Consider the following 20233-nt stretch of genomic DNA (forward strand, 5'->3'; position numbering starts at 1 on the left):
TGCTGTTGAGGTACACGGCGAGGGTGCGGCTCTCGTGCTGCGCCTGCCAGGATGGCGAGGAGCAGTTCTCGTTGTTGGTGTAGGTGTTGTGGTTGTGGACGTACTTGCCGGTGAGGATGGAGGAGCGTGAGGGGCAGCACATGGGCGTGGTCACGAAGGCGTTGATGAAGTGCGCCCCGCCCTGCTCCATGATGCGCCGCGTCTTGTTCATCACCTGCATGGACCCTGCAAGTGTGGGGACAGGGTGAGTCTGGGTGGGCGTGGCCAGGCCAGCAGGCATCTAGCTCCTGGGAACGCCCGCAGGACCTCAGGCTCCGCGCCTCATAGAGGAGGCTCCAGGGAACATCTGGGGCATATCCTGGGTCCCAAGTCCCATTGGATGTTCAAGTGGCACAACCTGCTGATCAATGATCTGAGCCTAGAAGGGAACTCTGTTTTACATAAAAACAGAATTTCTTTTCTTTTCTCTCTCTCTCTCTCTCTTTTTTAATGGATTTTTGCCATAGGGCTCAGGTGCTTGCCCTAGAGACAACAGGCAGAGACAGAAAGCGAGACATCACCCCCTGGGGGGATTTTGGGCATGCACACACACGTGCCCAGTGTGAGTTTTAAGTCACTGGGTCTGGACCCAGACTACGTGGGAATCCAGCGACTACCATTAGGCCATATGCTGGTCCCAAACCACAATGTTCCTTATACAGTATTAACATACACAGCGATTTTTTTTTTTTTTGGGGGGGGCAACCATCACGTACACTGAGGGAAGATGAAAGGTTTTATTTGGAACTTTTTCAAGAATTGTTGAGTCTTGTTGAAATCTGGTCACGCCAACCTTCTGCCCGACCACGTCTCAGCAGAAACGCCCTGCATCTGTCCCCACCAGGAACCTCCCTGGCTTCCTCTGCCCACGTGGTTCGTGGAGGTTAGAACCTACTTCCTGCCTCCCCCAAGTCCAACCCCTCAGTCTAGCCACACCTCTTCTGGGGAGCCTCCTGGGATCCCCCTGGCCTTCCAGAGCGCCCACACCCAGGTCGGGTTTCTCACGCGCCTACTCTTGTTCCTCACTGAGGCTGTAAGCTAAGCAGTCAGGCCCTTAGGATGGAAGGAAGCAGACATGTGTGGGAGCCCTACTATGTGCGGGCCTTGGGCTCACGTGGGTAGAGGCCGTGTGCTTTGCTCAGTGGTGAATTCTTTGTACCACCACAGTGTGCAACGCGCAGTAGGTAGGCAGAAGTGTGAAGAGGGAGCAGGTGCCTGAATGCAGAGCGGATTTAAGGGAAGCATTCCATGGAAATCCTTTCTTCCTTCTAGAGTTAGCCTCGGGTCTCCTCGCCCTCTTTCCTTGTAGTTCTCAGGGTCTGCGGTGGGCTGAATGGTGGCTCCCCAAAAGATAGGACTGTGCTGTAACTCCAGAATCCGTGAATGTGAACTGATTTGGTAACAGGGAAGGCCCTGCAGGTGTGACTGAATTAAGGATCTCGTGAGAAGATGGTTCTGGATTACCTGGGTGGACCTTAGGTCCAATGACGTGTCCCTATAGGAGAGAGACGTGAAGGAGACACAGACAGACAGAGGGAGGCCATGCTAAGTTGGGTGCATGGGGAGCTGGGGAGCTGCTGGAGCCACCAGGAGCTGGACACGCATGGAAGAATTTCCCCCCCCAGACCCTTGGCAGGAGGCACACCCCTGCCGACACCTCACTTTCGGACTTCTGGCCTCCCACACTGGGAGAGCCCATTTCTGCTGCCTGAAGCCACTCGGGTTGTGCTAATTTGTTAGGACGGTAAGAGGCAACCAGGACAGAGGCTACCAGGCAATGGTGGTTTTTGCCCAGGAACTGTGAGCTCAATCACCTAGCAGCCCCCCCCAGTGCTTCCAATTGGTGACCCACACCTGCCTCAGCCTCTGTCCCTAGGGGCTGAGAATGAGAAGGAGGTCTATGCAGCTCTTATCGCCGTCCTGCCAAAGGGGAAGGAAACGGAGCTGGAGCTTCCCCGCGGCGAGCAGATCCTATCTCCTCTACCGAAAACTGCCCAGGCATTTCCAGCTGCGCTCAGAACCAACCCCAGTCCCTTACTTGGCCTGACTCTTCACGACTGCCCCTACTAGCCCACTACACTGCCCTCTTCCCTCGCTCACCTCAGCCTGCCTGCCTTTAGGCACTGGCTTCCTCATTTCGCAAATGCTCTGGCTCATCCTGCCCCAGGACCTTTGTACTTGCTCTGGCCTCTGCCTGGGCCTCTCTTCCGAGACTGTTTTGGCTGGAAGCTCATCATTCAGATCTTGAATCAGAGGTCACTTAGGAAGGCCTAGCTGTCCTTTGGGTCTCTCCTTGGAGGGGCTTTACCAGCCCTCTGAGCCCCTGGCAATAACAGCAGCCTGGGGAGTGATCGCGGCCCTCGCCAGCTTTGGTGCTCCACCGTGCCCCCTAGCCGCAGCCCATTCTTGCCGACTGCTGAACGAGTGCCAGCCCGCAGGCTAAGGCAGGCTCGCAGAGCCCACCTCCAGCCCTGCCAGCTGGAGGCGTCACGCCTGGCAGAACCTGCAGGTAACCCGCCAGGCTCAGCAGGCCCCGGCTTTCTCGGGAGGGTGTGTGGGCTCATGACCGGTGCTCTCCATTCTGGGGCCCGAGGATTCCTGCTCAGTTCATAACACAAAGCTGGTTCTTCCCTCCACTTGCCACAGGCCACCTTGGCCAGGAGGCTCAGGACAGCTGGCCCGACCCAGTAGAAAGTCACCTGTAAAACAGCCTCACTGGAGCAGCTTCCCCAGGGCAGGGATGTAGCTTGCTGTGTCCCCAAACCCACTCAGTGCTCTGCTTGCTGCCGGGGGCTCAACACCCATCTGCTAAACTGAGAAGTGAAATATTATTTTACTTTAGGTATTTCCTTACAACTCTGGGCCCAGACAGGTTTGTGTGGGGTGGGGGGCAAGGGGTGGTGAGAAAGCACCGCTCATGGGGGACGGTCACGTACCGCACCAAGGAGGCGGTTTTCACGCCTGCTGATGAGCTCCTGGAGAAGGTCCTGAACGCTCACCTCGCTCACCTCCCACGTCCTCAAGGAGGGAACAGCTACCCCTCGGGGTTCCAGGCAGGTGGTCGTGTGGCCCCAGAGTTAACTGTATGGGAGGTTTCCTTCAACTGCGACAGTGACCCCAGTTCCTCTTTTAAAGGGGGGGAACCCTGTTCTTTCTAGGAAAACAATTCCAGCTGATTTTCTAGAAAGGAAATAGAGCAGGTGGGAGACGGACACATGGACACTGGGAGGCCAGGGATGGCTGGAACGGGCGGACGCTGGATTGGCACACCCCAGAAATGTCTACCGATGACGTCACTGGGCCAGCTAGCAGGCCCCTCCAGTGCCAACTCACGGCCTGCTCCTGTCACCGGCCCCGCCCCTTTCCTCTGGCCACTCCTCGGCCCATTTTCAGTTCCCATATCCAGGCCACTGGCACAGCCTGGCCACACCGCCTCCTCCCTGAGCTGGCGATGTCCTTCTCTCCCAAATCGGTCAACAGCTTCTTGACTACACTTGACCCCTCGCTCCCCACAGCACAAAAGCCCTCCTCTGGCTCCCTGAGCACTCTCCGGGGCTCCCACTCACTCGGGAAGCTGAAGTCCTATGGCTGTCCCACAACAGTGCAAGGGCCGTGTCCCCTCACTCTCTGCAGCCCCAGGGACCTCCTCTCTGTCCTCAGACCCGCCATGCTGTTCATGCTGTTCCCCCACACCCGCAGGGCCGGTGCCCTCACCCTTTCTTGTCTTGACTCAGTGCAGCCACCCGTGCCCCTGACAGTCACGTGCCCTTCCCCCTTTCAGGTTTTCAACTCTATACATGTCATCTTCGTTTACATATTCGCTTTGTTTGTCCTTAGGATGGTGACGGCCAACTGGCCCCAAAGCCTAGCGCAGAGCACCCTGGGGACAACCACACTGGAAGATAAAGGACAGAGCAGCTGGGAGTGAGACCTTGGCCTCCGAGGGTCCCCAGGGAATGCAGAGAGGACGAAAGGTGGCCTCTCACCTGCATGGCCAGACTCCCCAGGAATGCAGGGGAGGCCACTGTCCGGGGAGGGATCCTGTGCCGGCCGCCGAGTGCTGTGCTGGCAGAAAGCCAACAGTCACGCAACTGTTTCTTACTTTCACAGGCTCAAAGCCAGGGGCTAAGGCTCTGACACCTCTTTCCCCCTCATTTCAGAGGCAGTGAGCTGCCGGGCACTCCTGACCCACGCTTGCCGGCATGTCTGCCCCGGGCACTCACCCTTCCTGAACCAGGCGCCGCGGGAGGGCTGTGTCAGGCCACTGTGAAGGCACAGTCCAACCCCGCCTGGCCGAGCGTGAGCAGCGTGGCACGGCCAGCTCCCCCCGGGGACAGTAACCTGCTTTATTAAAACTGCCATAGCGACAGGGCTCTATAAACCCACATCTGTAACACACAAACATATGATCTAATCCCCGTGCCCGCCGCAGCCCTCATGCAGACGGACAGCTCTGCGGGCGGGCGGAGCCTGGGCGACACTGCTGTACAGAAAGAGGCCCGTTTCCAGCATTTCCAACGCAGCCGGCCAGCCAGCCCAAACTTAGGTTGTCCAACATAAATCTGGGGACACGCAGACAGAAACAGGCCTGGTTTCTTTCTGTGATTAAGCCTTCCCACAGTGCCGGCCCAAGGTGAGGTCACCCTGACACCTCTGTGACTCTGATGGGACTTCAATCCCAGGGCCCAAGCCACTGCTGGGCCAGAACTCAGCGTCGCCCTCACGGTAATGAGCTGTCTCTCTCGCCCCTCTGAGACCGCCCCTCAGTGCTTTGCCTGCACACTCGGTTATTTGATATTTTTCTTTAATGCGACTTATGCTGGGCGCGGTGGCACATGTCTGTAATCCTGGCAACCCAAAAGGCTGAGGCAGGCAAGCTGCAAGTTTGAGGCCAGTCTGGGCAACACAGCAAGAACCTGTCTCTTTAAAATAAAGAAATTTTAAAAAGTGACTTAAAACTAAAAAAAAAAAATCTCAATCTAAGATGTAAAATGAATGCGCCAGTTATACATATATTTAAGTTTCATTTTTAATTTATTTTTTCCATGAGCAAGAAAGAGAGAGAGAGAGAGAGAGAGAGAGAGCGAGAGCGAGAGCAAGCGAGAGCGAGCGCCCCAACAGGGCCTTCTCATCACTCCGCGACCCTCCCCCAGCTCAGCCTGGGTTGGGTCACCCGGGCTGGGTCATGGTACGCATGCTCACCCAGCTTGCTGAGGGAGGTCTGTGGGTGTGAACCTGGAACCTTCCCACGTGGTCGGCCTCACAAAACACTGTGTTACCATTGAACCACTACCCCCCCTCCCCCCACTATATATTTTCTTCACATAGTAGGACTACAAGTGGTATAATCCGTATCCGTTGACCGGTCGCAAAGGATGATCTCCTGCATTTTCAGTGTCACAGGAAGGCACTTTGGGAAATGCTGAATTAATTTGCTCTTCTAAAAGCCCAGGTCAGAGCAACCACCACCTATGGGGACTTAGCAGGTGCCAGGGACTTTCAAAATTCAACACATGAGCCAGTTTCCCCACTCCCAGGGCTGAGGTGGCTCAGGTCTGCCTCCTGCGTCAGAGGGCTGCAGCTGGAAGCAGAGAGGCACACCGTGCCCTTCGAGACTAGCTCCCATGGCCCCATCCTGGTGACCTCCGAGGTGTGGGTCTTGGTCAATCACTAACAAGAGGATGCCTTCTAATGTTTGTTTCTTAAAATTATAGGTAAATATTGGAGTCTGATGGCAAAGCCTTCCTGGGGAAGTACTGGGAGGCATAATGGGATAGAAGAAAGAATTAAGAGTCAGTGAACTCAGGGCCGGACTTTAATCCTACATCATCAACGTCTCTCGCCTGGACTATTGCAGTAGACCCCTGAATCGTTTTCTGCTCTCACCCTTGTCTCCTCCACTATATTTTCCACTTGGCGGCCCGAGGTCGCCTTTGAAAACCATGAAGTCACATCACCATAGCTTTTTGCTCAAACTTGTCAGTACCTGCCCGTCTTGGTCAGAGCAATGGCCAAAGTCCCCATTTTGCCTATAAGGCCCTGTGTGATCAATCTAGCTGCTCCTCTCCAGCCACAACGCTGTCCCCTCCCGCGGCCCTCCTCGGCTCCAGTCAGCCACAAGGTCCTCCTGGGACACACCGGGCACACTCCTGCCCCAGGACCTCGATACTTGCTGCTCCCAGCTCAGCCTCAATCCCTTACTGCTCTCAGGTCTCTGCACACATGGCCTCCTTGCAAGGCCTTCACCAGACGTGTGCCTAACGTCCCCCCACAACCCCACGCACTCTCTGCTGCTCTTCTTGGTAGTGATGTGTGAGTAAACGAGAGAAAATGTCCTTTGGAGACGCAGAGAGCAGATGGCACTCTGGGGGAGCAGTGTGAGTGGGGACTGGGACAAAGGACTAGCTTAGCTTTGAATTATTTGAATGTTTTAAAGTGAGGCTGTCTCCCTCATGGAATCTGCAACACTTTGGAGGTACAGGGAGAAAGGAGGACTAAAAGCAGGCTCCACAAAGCACGGGGTCTTCCCAGCAGACAATACAGCATGGAATGTTCTAGTAGGAGCCCCTGGGCAAAGATTCTTCTACTAAACAAGAGGTCACCCTCAGAGGCCCACAGGCCTGCCCAGCCCAAGGAGTGTTTTGTTATGTTTTTTTTTTTTTTTTCTTCCTCCCAGTGCCTGAAGAACACAATTACTTTCCCGTGTTTTAATAAGTGGATCATTTTTCTGGGGTCATGTTATGACTTTTGTGGATATTTGGCATCTTTACTTTCATGGGCTCCTTCCTCTGCAAAACTATTTGAAATGATACTTTATGACTGGGTTGGGATGAAGATGCATATATTAACATCCTAGATTAAAACTTTTTTTGACATAAAAGTTTTTTCTTCTGACTTTAAAAGGACTTAAAACATTTTTACAGGCCCCAGAAAGTGTCATGGGTCCCCAGTACTGTGCCTACTGGGCAAATGGAGATGCTGACCCTGCATTTTCCAGAACATTTTCTTCCTCAGGTCCAGCCTCTGTGGTGCCGTCGTAAGCATATTGAACGGTGGTGCTGGAAGCCACAGGGACTGTGGTTCGAATCCCTGGTCAGGGAGGCCTAAAAACATGCAGGCTTGTGCGTGTGTGCGCCCAGGATCCTGGCGGCCTGCAGAATCAGAGGAAGGGGATCTCAGCATAACTGAGACCTGTGGAGGGTGCATGTCTCTCTCTCTGATGTGTGTGCATGTGTTTTATCAGGAATAAAGAATAAAACATTTCAATCTCTGGCTTCACTGAAACCTCTGGCTTCTTTCAATCTCTGGCTTCGCATCCATCCGTACCAAGTGTGCACTCCTACCTGCTGTGATTGACGGATGCTGGGATGCAGCAGCCCCTAGAGGGCCTGGGGTCCCCAGCTCACTGCAGACTCCCAGCCCATCCTCAAAGCGTAGCCATTTACTGACCACATGTTCTGCTGGTTTTCTACCGAGAGGGAAGACGGAGGCGGGTGCACCTTGCAGGCATCTCTCTCTCTGCCACAGGGCCCGAGAGATGGGAGAGCAGGATCTGACACCCGGCTTCCCTGCCCGGGGCCGTGGCCCTGTCTGCTACCTCACGTGAAGCAGGCCTGGGATTTGGGGAGAAGGCAGCTCGACAGACTTTCTGCAGATATCCCAGAAAGTGGGAAACACCCCGCTTTGCCCATAGGCCACCTGCTGCAGCCCCCGGTCTGCTGCATCTTCTCCTCTTCCCTGGCTGAGGAGCAGGGCCTTTGCGGACACCTGGCAAGGGTCTGGCTGAGGATGAAGGGGAGTGACACCCCTTCCAGGCCCAGCCGTCTCTGGATGACTCCTCTTACCTGTTTTCCCACATGCTACGAGCCAGCCATGGAGGCATGGCGGAAACAATGCTCTGAGAGGCTGGGGCCTTGTGGCAAGGTCCTGGGTTCCCATCCCGAGGGTGCCCTGTGTACTGCGGGCACGCCTGCAGCTGTGGTTCTGGCAGGCTGAGGCTGGGGCTGTCCCCGTAAGGGGTGTCTGTCTCTCTCCCTCCCTCAGAGGAATTAAAAAGTAAAATATTTTTTAAAGAAGGATTTTGGGACAGCAAGTGGCATGGAGGTTAAGGCAGCTGGATCTCATGTGGTCAACTACACGGTTTGAATCCTGGACCCGGCGGCTTGAAAAGCGGATCAAGCGCGTGTATGTGCATGCTCAAGATCCTGGGAAGAGAATGGAGATAGGACTGTGTGTGGTGTGGCCATCCCCAGGAGGTGAATTCCCACTTTCCCTCTCTCTGTCTGTCCTAGTGAGTACATGCGCTTTATAGCAAACTAAAAGAAAAAAGAAAAAAAAAATGTAGGACACACACACACACACACACACACACACACACACACACACTAGACTGGACCACCAGGCCCTTTATCATTGGTAGACTGTGGGTGCCAAAGAACGCTGCACTGAGAGACTGAGGGGCCAGATGTGCCTGGATCACGTTCTTCCATTGGGCCTCACTTTTCCTCTCTGTAAAAGCACGGCGTATTGATAACTTTGCACACACACTTACCTACAAAACCAAGCCAAGTCTAGAGACCAGTGAATACTTTATGTCCACATACCACTTGGACAGGAAGGGCTCTCGAGGCAGAGACCTGAGTTCGAATCCGGACTCTGTACTTCCTATTAACCAGGTACCTTTGCAAATGATTTAACTCCCTGTCCCTCAGTTTCCTCATCGGTAGAGTAGGGAGAATAACAGTGTCTCCTCCCTGGGGTTGTTCTAAATTTGAATTGCAATGCATCCAAGGGGTCTTCAAAAAGCTCTGCTGAGCAAAATGACAGAAAATGCCCGTGTGCGTTTTGCACAAACAGCATGGATTTCAATTTTCTTCTGGACCAAAATAAACTCGTCCTTCAGTTCCATTTTCCCATGAAGTTTTTAAAGTGCCCTGGTACATGTATAGGTTTTGGTTCAATGTCTGGCCTGCAGAAGGCACAGTGCCGGTCAGTATTTAAACACTGTAACTACGTAGCTGTCAAGGATCGTCTAACACACAGCCTCGTCTGCATGTGTTTGATTTAGGTCTGCCTGGAAAGATTTTAAAAATCCAATTAATTGCTAACTTTTCTTTTTTAACTGGAAGACTGCACACATCAGTTCAGCTTTCTGACTTGGCTTGGAAAGTACAAAGATCTGGTCTTACTAGGTCCACGATGGGGGGACCTGAGGGGCAGAGGTCCACTTGGGGGGCTCCTGCAGCTCCCCAGGGCCACTGCACTGTACCTGCTCGGCCCTGCAGGCATCGAGGTTGATTCTTGGGTGATTCTCTTCTGGCAGCAAAGGCCTGCTAAAGACACCTGCAAAGGCAGTACCTGACCATGGCCCAGAGGCCCACAGAGGGCAGCGTGCAGCACAGAGAGAGGGGATGCAAGTCTGGGTGCTTCCTGGAGGGTGGCCCTGCCCTAACAGGCAGGGGGTGGAGGGCCATAAGCTCAGGCCATAGGCAGGGAAGCATCGTGTCCTGCACCATCCTCTGGCCGCTGGTGTCCACGTGCTAGGCTGGGATTCACTCAGTGGCCGTCACCTGGGGCCCTGGAGTGTCCCTGGAATGCTGCAATAACCAGGATCAGGATGGAGCCGGTCCCAAGCCCAGGGGACACCCATGCAATAGTGACAGAGGGTGCACCTCTCAGACCTGACCAGCTGCCCCAGAAGAGCTCTGTCCCCAGCAGGGGGAGTGATGGAAAGGCCTGGGAAACAAAGAGCAGCCACTGGAGGCCACATCTGGGCGGAGGGAACCTGCGCTGCGGTACAGGAAGCTCAGTGTGGGTAATTACCCTGGGTTCCTGATTCACAGATGACGCTGCCTCCCGATGGCCACGGCGGCCCATCCCGACGCGCGGATGTTACAAGACGAAGTTAAGTCTTACTGCTGGTTACAGCTACAAAAAGCTCAAAATGGGTTCCTAAACCCAAAATCAATTAAGCAGATGTCAAAGCGGCAGGACTGGAACTTCATTAATAAGCATCGGGGTGGCAGAGACCATGTGGCTGACATTTCCTCCTCTGCCTTCTGCTGGCTCTGGCTGGGGAGGCTTCTGGGGGGTGGGAAGGAATTGTGACATGGTCTCCGTCAGTGAGGAGGAGGGGCAGGAAGCCCCTGGGAAATGGCAGGGTGTGGGTCGACGTACTCGGCCTCAGTGGTTATTGTTCATTTCCTCTTGGAGAAACTCTACCCAGAATATTCCTCTAACTTGATATTCTAAAGGATTTTATTCCAGGGTGTCTTCCCATTTTTTTTTTTTTGGAGGGCTGCAGAAAGCCAATTGCCCAGGGCTTGGCCTGTGGGGGGATGAGTCTGCAGAGCTGCGAGCTGTCTGTGCTCCAGCCGGAACCCTGTTCCCCAGCCCCAGCCTTCCCGGCACGTGTGCTGCCTCGCCATCTGCTCAACTGCCCAGCCATACCCCTGGGGCTCTTCCTTGAGTCCCCTTCCCCTACTTCCCACTTGCGATGCATCCTGAGCTCCGCTGACCTTCACAGTGGGGTCTCACACCCTTGGCCCCTGCAGCACCCCCCGCTGGCTCCATGCTGCCAGCATCTCCCGTCTGGACCACTGAGACCACCGACTAGTCTCCCTGCTTCTGCCCTTGTTTCGGGGCCATCCCTGTCCACCCTTGGAGAGAGTAAACCTCTAAAAACACGGAGCCTGCATACCTGACCTGCTTAGAACATCTCGGTGACCTTCCACCAGTGTGCAATATGAACAGACCCTCTGCCCAGCCTCCCAGGGAGGGCCCGCGCGACCTCTGCCGCCTTCATTGCCCAGGGCTTGGCCTGTGGGGTGATGAGTCTGCAGAGCTGCGAGCTGTCTGTGCTCCAGCCGGAACCCTGTTCCCCAGCCCCAGCCTTCCCGGCACGTGTGCTGCCTCGCCATCTGCTCAACTGCCCAGCCATACCCCTGGGGCTCTTCCTTGAGTCCCCTTCCCCTACTTCCCACTTGCGATGCATCCTGAGCTCCGCTGACCTTCACAGTGGGGTCTCACACCCTTGGCCCCTGCAGCACCCCCCGCTGGCTCCATGCTGCCAGCATCTCCCGTCTGGACCACTGAGACCACCGACTAGTCTCCCTGCTTCTGCCCTTGTTTCGGGGCCATCCCTGTCCACCCTTGGAGAGAGTAAACCTCTAAAAACACGGAGCCTGCATACCTGACCTGCTTAGAACATCTCGGTGACCTTCCACCAGTGTGCAATATGAACAGACCCTCTGCCCAGCCTCCCAGGGAGGGCCCGCGCGACCTCTGCCGCCTTCCCTGCCATCTCCCGAACGCCCCAGGTCCTCCTGCTCTTCCTGAAGCTCCTGGCTGTTGTTCCTGCTATGGGCTCCTGCCAGCCAGGCTCTTGGCCCAGGTTTCTGTAAGAATGTCTGCTTGTCAGTACGCAGTGCTACTACCCACTGCCAGAGGTGCCACCTTGGCTGAGACCCTTGTCCCTGATCTCGAGTGTCACTGAACCTGAGCTGCCCACCAAAATCTGTGTCCACTTCTTTTTTTTTCTTTTTTATTTGCCAGAGGAAGTGTACTCTTACTAGAGAAAGATGGGGAGAAGGAGAAAGAGAGCACCCCCAACGGATGTGGCCACGCTGCGGTCCCTTCTCCACTTCTCCATCCTCCTGGGATCTGGGGCATGTATGTACACAAGTCACGGGGCTAGGATTCAAACCATGGGCAGCCGTGTGGGATCGGCTTCCCCCTAGTGAGGCTATGGGGATGGGACTGGCTTGCCCCCTTCTTTCTTAACAGGTCCTGATTTTTCTCTCAGTGCACCTAGCTGGGGACCACATTCCCCAGATGCCCTAGTGGCCCTCCCATGGGCGTTTTGAGCCCTCTCACCCAGGAGCTGGCCTGGCTGGGACAGTCACCAGACCCCCTGGCTTTGGCTTTGGCTGGGTGGACTGAGCTGGTATGCCAGGGTGGGCCTGGCAGGAGATCAGTGAAAAAAGAAAGTGAGGTTGGGGTACGAATTCCTCTGACTTCCTCTCTGCGGTGTCAACTGAGGGTGACGGCTCCAGGGGGGTGGCCCTCCATCTCTATGTTCCAGTAACCACTTTCTGTTCTCAGCTCCTTGGCCTTGGGAGGCACATGGTCCCACTGTTACTAACTGGCCTCAGGGTACTGCGTTCTCCCTTGCAGCTTCCCCACATTTGCGAAAAAGAAGTTATGCCTTTCTAGAAGAATCTAAATCTGCATGTGTCTCATATTTCTTGCTGAGATCATGTGACTAAGTAATACATTCTGTCCATGTTGCATGTGACTTCTGGGATGAGGTCCTTAAAGGAGGCTGACTTAAGTTGAAGGTTGATTCTTTTGACCTATCTGCTTCTTCCTTTCTGCTGCCTGGAATATCACTGTGATAGCTGGAGCTCCAGCAGCTATTTTGAATCACATGGTGACCTTGAAGACTTGATACACAAGAAGTATGACAGAACAGAAAAGTAGAGAAGGAACTTGGGTCTCTGATAACCTTCAAGACACCATGCCAACCCTGGATGGTCACCCTCTAGACATTTCTACGTGAGTGAGAAGGAAAATTCTACGTTGTTTAAGACACTGTTCCTTTACATTTTTCATTCACATACAGCCAAACCTAATCCTTTAGCTTCCAGAATTCAAGTGATCTTCTAAGTGTTGCTGAATAGAAAAAACCACATCTTGCAGGAATGTGCTTGGCAAGTTGAACAGGGTGGGTCCATGAGCCTCTCTCTTCCCAAGATAACCTGCCCCCACATGTTTTCCTTTCTGGTGAGCAGCAGGAGAAATGTCAGAGGTGGGATCTCAGCGAGGCCGAGTTGGAAGTGACCAGCAATCTGGTGTCTGGAATCTGGGCATGCTGTCCTGGGCTCCCTGCCATTTGGCCCCTCTGCAGTCCTTGAGCCTGCAATTTAGAGCTGATCTCCTACGAATCAGGCTGCAGCAGCGGGTGTGGCTTCCCTGTGCTCACAGATGGAAAGTGGAAAACAGGGCACTGGCCAGAACCCTCCCGGGCCTTTCTCTCCAAAGCCTGCCTCTCTCCCAGGGAAACTCTCCAAGCCAGGGGCCTATAACTGGCAGGATACAGATCCCTAGGAGGACCTGGGGAGTGTCTCGGACCCCACCAAGCATGTCCACGATTGCAGGTCGGGCCCGCCCGAGCCCAGCCAGGTCTGAGCTCTCTCCTGAGCTTCTGGCCTCAATGTGGCTGCCTGCTGGGCACCTTGTCTCGGTGTTTCACGGGCACCTGCAGCTCCCCGGGTTCACAGTGAGCTCCGAACCACAGCTCCTCCATTTCTGAAAACAGAAACTCCATGCTTGTGGGTTTTCAGGCCGAACCCTTGGAGTCTCCTTGACTCTTCTCTCCCACTTTGAGAGACTCTGCACGTCTGACCGACTCTGCCTCTGACGTAACACGCCGCCTGATGACGTCCCTCCCTCTGCTCTGAGTGCCTGGACTGTTGCAGTAGACTCCTCGCTGGGTTCGTCTCTGCAGAACTGCGATGCTATAAAAACTCTCTTCCTTCAAACAAAGACTATGTCTTATTCCTCTTGGTGTCTCAGCGCCTGTCTGAGCCCCGGAAGTTCACCAAAGGTTTGTCTGGATCAAATTCAACCAGTAAATGCTGGCAGAGACCACTGGCCCCACAGCCCCCCTGAACAAAGGACATGAGGCGAACGAGACCTTGGTGTCCATGTGCTTCTCCCTGTCCTAGTCCCTGTTGAAGAAGGCCAGTCGAGAGTCCGATGGTCTCAGAGGGTCAGCTAACACAGGGATTTTGCCAACTGCTTTGAAAATGAATTGACAATTTAGGTCATTTACTGACAAATTCGTCCCTGCAACCAGTTCCCCTGGGCGTTTGACACTTCCAAGTGACAACTCAGGGAGCTAAATGCATGCAGGGAAAAGGGATATACAGGACACAGCTCTTGCGCTCCCACCCCCAATATGATGACTTTATGCAAGAGTCACAGAAGCCCCTCTCTGGCTGTGTCCTGCACCTGTCCTCCCAACCAGACCCTAATTAGGGCCGACGGCTGTTCTCGCCTGGGACTAGAAAGGAGTCTGAGATGATCTCAGTCGAGAAGTCTCCAGCCCAGAGACTGCCGGAACTGCCGCACGGGTGAGCAGAAAATAGCAGATGATAAATTTTTTAGGACCACCCTCTGCTCGCCAGTTGTAGCAGACTGTGAGATAATGTGGTTGGGCTTTTTTGGAGCATGCATTATTGATCTGGGTCTGTCTAGTGGTTTATAAAAAGCTCATCATTCCCCCACTACCACCTTCCCACCCTTCACCTCCTGAAGGAAGCTCAGCCTGCTCGTTTGTGGAGGGCTACATACCGGCCACGGTATTTCGAGAAATGGAAAATCCACACACACATGGACAATCTAGAAACAGCTCAATAGCCTTCCTACCCCAGGAGACTGGTGAAGTAGAACAGTGACAAAGACCGTGGGGTTCTGGGTTCAAATCTTGTCCGGGTCCATCATTTTCTAGCTGTTTGACCTTGGACAAGTGGCTTAACTGTGCTGTCCCTCAGTTTCTCGATCTGTAAAATACAGAGACTGAATCTCGGTATTGTAAGTCAGCCATTGTTTTCTTCCTTTTTTTTCCAGTTTATATCTTTCTTCCATGACCGAGAGAGACAGAGAGAGAGACAGAGAACGAGAAAGAGAACGCGCAGCCCCACCAGGGTCTCGATGTCTCGATCCGACTGCAGCTTTGGCCAGCCCCAGATAATGGGCATGTGCCTGCCTGGTGTACTCAGGGAGGTCTCCGGGTGCAAAGCTAGACCCTTCTCGTGCGGTCAGCCTTGCAGAGCGCCGTGTCCCACTGCTGCGCCCCTGTCTAGCCCCGTGGCGTTCCTTGTCTCCTCTCCTCCGGGACTCCTGTCCGTACTTCTCGACTTCTGCTGGTTTTATGCCAGAGTCACAGAAGCCGAATCACAGTCAGGTCCCGACACGCGGCTCAGCTGGCTCTTGCCGCTGCGGCACAGACGTGCCGTTCCTGAGCCCGAGTGCTCGATCTCTCACCTCCTGGCTCCTGCTCTAAACCCGGGACTTGCCCTTGAGTCTTCTCCTTCCTGTAACCCCGCAGCCAGCCCATCTGTCAGTCGATTTCCCAACCACATGCCAAATGGGCCCCTGCAGCCGCCCTGCTCCAGGCCCCGTCGCCACCTGCCCTCCTAGTGTTCACACCGCCCTGGTGACTGCGACTTCTGCTCTTGCTCCTGCAACCTCATTCCATCACCGGTGCTGGGGGACCCGCTGGAACCGGAGTAAGGCCACGGCTGACCTCGCCCCCGTCCATGTCATGAAGGACAGCATTCACAGTCCTCTCCACGGCCACCAGGCTCCGCCCGGCCCGGCCCCAGGGCTCCCCATCCCCCAGGCACTCTTTCTGTTCAGCCAACCCATCCCGTCCATCTCATGGTTCTGCCTTTCCTGCCCTCCCCACCTGGAACAGTCCACCACGTTCTCCAGCCCTGGCATGGTGCACTACAAAAACGCTGGACTGACATGACAGCTGGTGGACGAATGAAAGAACGACCGTCCAGGGCACCACGAAGTCCCAGGTGTCACTATGACCGAAGCAGCTCAAGAGCCCAATAGGGCCCTGCAGTCCAGGTGTTCTCTGCAAGTCCCGTGTGCAAACTTCTGCTAGAAACAAAACTCATGCCCTGGCTGTGGTCTGCAGCCTCCCCATGGTTACCAAACTGCAGCTCACTGGAATCCACCGGGAGGCAGGTAGCTCGTGCGTCAAACTGTTAATAAAAGCTCTGGTCTAACTGCGTCCGAAGGAAGCTCAGCCTGCTCGTTTGTGGAGGGCTACATACCGGCCACGGTATTTCGAGAAATGGAAAATCCACACACACATGGACAATCTAGAAACAGCTCAATAGCCTTCCTACCCCAGGAGACTGGTGAAGTAGAACAGTGACAAAGACCGTGGGGTTCTGGGTTCAAATCTTGTCCGGGTCCATCATTTTCTAGCTGTTTGACCTTGGACAAGTGGCTTAACTGTGCTGTCCCTCAGTTTCTCGATCTGTAAAATACAGAGACTGAATCTCGGTATTGTAAGTCAGCCATTGTTTTCTTCCTTTTTTTTCCAGTTTATATCTTTCTTCCATGACCGAGAGAGACAGAGAGAGAGACAGAGAACGAGAAAGAGAACGCGCAGCCCCACCAGGGTCTCGATGTCTCGATCCGACTGCAGCTTTGGCCAGCCCCAGATAATGGGCATGTGCCTGCCTGGTGTACTCAGGGAGGTCTCCGGGTGCAAAGCTAGACCCTTCTCGTGCGGTCAGCCTTGCAGAGCGCCGTGTCCCACTGCTGCGCCCCTGTCTAGCCCCGTGGCGTTCCTTGTCTCCTCTCCTCCGGGACTCCTGTCCGTACTTCTCGACTTCTGCTGGTTTTATGCCAGAGTCACAGAAGCCGAATCACAGTCAGGTCCCGACACGCGGCTCAGCTGGCTCTTGCCGCTGCGGCACAGACGTGCCGTTCCTGAGCCCGAGTGCTCGATCTCTCACCTCCTGGCTCCTGCTCTAAACCCGGGACTTGCCCTTGAGTCTTCTCCTTCCTGTAACCCCGCAGCCAGCCCATCTGTCAGTCGATTTCCCAACCACATGCCAAATGGGCCCCTGCAGCCGCCCTGCTCCAGGCCCCGTCGCCACCTGCCCTCCTAGTGTTCACACCGCCCTGGTGACTGCGACTTCTGCTCTTGCTCCTGCAACCTCATTCCATCACCGGTGCTGGGGGACCCGCTGGAACCGGAGTAAGGCCACGGCTGACCTCGCCCCCGTCCATGTCATGAAGGACAGCATTCACAGTCCTCTCCACGGCCACCAGGCTCCGCCCGGCCCGGCCCCAGGGCTCCCCATCCCCCAGGCACTCTTTCTGTTCAGCCAACCCATCCCGTCCATCTCATGGTTCTGCCTTTCCTGCCCTCCCCACCTGGAACAGTCCACCACGTTCTCCAGCCCTGGCATGGTGCACTACAAAAACGCTGGACTGACATGACAGCTGGTGGACGAATGAAAGAACGACCGTCCAGGGCACCACGAAGTCCCAGGTGTCACTATGACCGAAGCAGCTCAAGAGCCCAATAGGGCCCTGCAGTCCAGGTGTTCTCTGCAAGTCCCGTGTGCAAACTTCTGCTAGAAACAAAACTCATGCCCTGGCTGTGGTCTGCAGCCTCCCCATGGTTACCAAACTGCAGCTCACTGGAATCCACCGGGAGGCAGGTAGCTCGTGCGTCAAACTGTTAATAAAAGCTCTGGTCTAACTGCGTCCAGGCGGCAAATTCTTTGTCACACTGATAGCTCCCTGAGAAAAATCTATACCTGTGATCATTAATACAAATCATTGCAAGGAGTGACATGGTTTTCTATAAATCCCCTTTTCTAGGTAGCTGAGACGGACCAGTGCTCAGACCTACCCCGTCAACCTCTGCATGTGTTGCTGCCAACGATATTCTGTCGTCCAGAGGCTAAGGGCCTGCCCCCACCTGCTCAATGACTGGCAGTCCTTCCTACAACCCGCGAGGGTCTCCACTGTCTGACTCCCTCTCTCCCTCTCTCCAGTTTCATGTCCTTCTTCCCTTCCGCAGGCTCCAGCCACACCTGCCTTCTCCGTCCTGTCTCAGGTTTTTGCATATGCTGTTCCCGCTGTCTGGAACACCTTTCCCCACACTCTACACAGTAGTGCTGATGATAAGGGAAATCTGATTTACTGGAGAAGGGACATGCGCAGGGCTGGGCATTGTCCAGTCCTATAGACACGGCGGCTGAGAACCTGCGAGGTGGCTGATCGGGACCACGATGTGCTGAGTGTCAAATGCTCAGCGGATAGGAAAACCAACCTGGAGAAAGGTCAGTATGTCACACGTGGTTCCTGAATATTGGTCACAGGCTGAGACGACACTAGTCTGGATATACTGGGTTTAGTCAACTATTACAATACGTTGCAGCCGTTTCCTTTTACTTTTAAAAACATAGCTTATAGGAGATGCCACATTACCCGTGTCGCTTCATTCGTGGCTCCCGTTACGTTTCTGTAGACGGCACTGGGGTAGGGTTCAACTTGGGGAAATGGCACCCACCAATCGGCAAACTCAAGGGGAAAAATATCCAAGATGAGGAAAAGGCTCATGCTGAGAGATCCCCGAAGGTGAGCGAAAGATACAGGGGGAGTTCAGCCTGGGGAGCAGGCAGTCCACCTGAACTTGATGGTGGAGGCCCATCTTGGGGGCTCCTCCTCGAGCTAACGGAGAGACGGTAGAAAGGCATCACGCCAGGGAAGGCAGCCAACTGTCAGGAGGAGGCGCCAGGGCCTTGCTCAGGAGTGGGAGGAGTCTGAAGAGGTGCGCCCAGGGTGGCCCCAGGCGCTCGGATGGGGAATGAAGGGAAGATGTGGGGACAAGAGCCAGAGGGGTCCCTGCCCTGCCCGCCCTTGAACTTAAGCCTTGGTAAGGGCCGGCCATGCCTGCTCTCCAAGAGCCTGTGGCACTGCTCTGCAAGGGGAGCGAGGTCAGGGATTCTGCACACACACCCACACCCATGCACACACGTGCGACCTGGCTCCTTCTTTGGCTCAGTGCCAGCTCAAATACCACCCCCTCCGAGAGCCCCTCGCTGACCACCCATCAGTCCCAGCCTCCAGCACCATCCAGCATGTGGCCCTCCCTAGCTTTCACCACGCCACTCTCCCGGGTGATGCGACCCACACCTTGCTGTGGGGTCGATGGCCTGTTTCCTCACTCCACCAGAACAGAGACTGTCGTGTCTCACTTGAATATTGCCTGGCACATACTAGGTACCCAACAGAGACTGGCTGGAAATAATGGATTGGCCTTAGTGCTGCTTCTCCTTAAGACTGGAGAAATCTGGATTATGACTTAGGAGAAGGCGAGAGACCCCCAACTTTGAGGACCGCCAGCTACAAATCCACATGTGTGTCACGGTTTAAATCTAAGCTTGGAAGTGAGCTCTATCTGTCTACACAACGGCCTTACATCGGGGGCTTTGGCCCTTGCTGGGCGACCCTGCGCCTTGGTGACAAGAACCTGTGAGGTGGCTGATCTGGACCAAGATGTGCTGAGGGAACTCCTGGGTCCCCAAGACGCTTACCCAGCTCCACGTCCTGGTCGTCCGTCAGCACCAGGATGATGTTGGGCCGGATGTTCCGACGGTCCCTCTGAAACCGGCCCTTCAGGCGGTGGTGTGACAGGAAGGCCGTGCTGCCGTCTAGCAGGGCGAAGGCGCTGGCAGACAGAAGGCAGAGCACGAGGCTGGGCGGGGCCATCTTACGTTCTGGCTGATCGGCGCTTCTTTGGGAGCCCGGAGTCTAGGGTTCCGTGGTGTGGACTCTTCCCTCTTCCCTCACAGACCTACAGGAGGAGAGTCAGGTCAGTGCTGCTAAAGGCCCTCCCACCGCTCCTTCCTGCACGCGACTTGCACGACAGCCGGCATGCACAACCAGACCCTCCGGACACGGGTGCTACGGCAGAGCGAGAACCTAGCTCAGCTAGTCAGAGCGGCGTTTGCAATGCACTCGTGGGTAGGCAGGCTGGCGCACAGGCCTCTGCGACGCTTCTGCAGACAGAACTCCTCCCCTGGACTCAGCAGGCTTCTGACGTGCTGGGGGCCGAGACTCAAGTCAGACAATCAGCTCTTCCCCAAACAGCCTGCCCACGTCAATGCACAGATCACCCCGAGAAAGGGCAGGCAGCACCTGACCTGCAGGAGCAAATACGCTGGTCCTCTGGTGTCTGAGGTGCCAAGGTGAGCAGGTAGAGTTCCAGCTGTCAGCAGCTGGGGGCCGTGGATGGGCACCAGGGCTGTGAACACACTGGGCTGGACGCGTCTGTTTCCCTCTCAGCTCTGCCACTCGCCAGCTCCATTTGCCAAGAACGAGCCAGTGAGAAATCTGAGTGTCTCCGTCTATAAAATGGGGAGACATGACTGGTGTTGGAACTCGGCCCAGTGGGGATGGTGTGACAGCCCCTTGTCAATGGACTCCGAGAGGCACAAATACGAGTTTTAAATTCAGACCAAACCAAATGACAAAAGAGAGAACAGAGATCTAAGAGATTGAGAGAGGACTGCCACATTCCACTGGGCCTTGGTGATGTCCCGGGCCCCAAGCAGAGGTAGGCGAGGGCAGCGGGACAGGCGTCTGG

The 20233-nt window shown here is 55.1% G+C and overlaps 1 protein-coding gene across 1 annotated transcript in view; it reads right to left on the reverse strand.

Annotated features, from left to right (window-relative positions):
- Nucleotides 1-19964, reverse strand: part of SULF2 (sulfatase 2) — an 87981-nt gene extending 68017 nt beyond the window's left edge. The window contains exons 1-2 of the mRNA XM_027775747.1: nt 19791-19964; nt 19182-19441 (exon numbers count right to left, since the gene is read on the reverse strand). Coding sequence (XP_027631548.1) covers nt 19182-19356 — 175 coding nt within the window. The 5' untranslated portion in view covers nt 19357-19441; nt 19791-19964. The remainder of the gene's footprint in view (nt 1-19181; nt 19442-19790) is intronic.
- Between the last annotated feature and the right edge of the window lie 269 nt (nt 19965-20233).

This window comes from Tupaia chinensis, unplaced genomic scaffold, assembly GCF_000334495.1.
Source record: "Tupaia chinensis unplaced genomic scaffold, TupChi_1.0 Scaffold000602_1, whole genome shotgun sequence".
Taxonomy (NCBI): domain Eukaryota; kingdom Metazoa; phylum Chordata; class Mammalia; order Scandentia; family Tupaiidae; genus Tupaia; species Tupaia belangeri.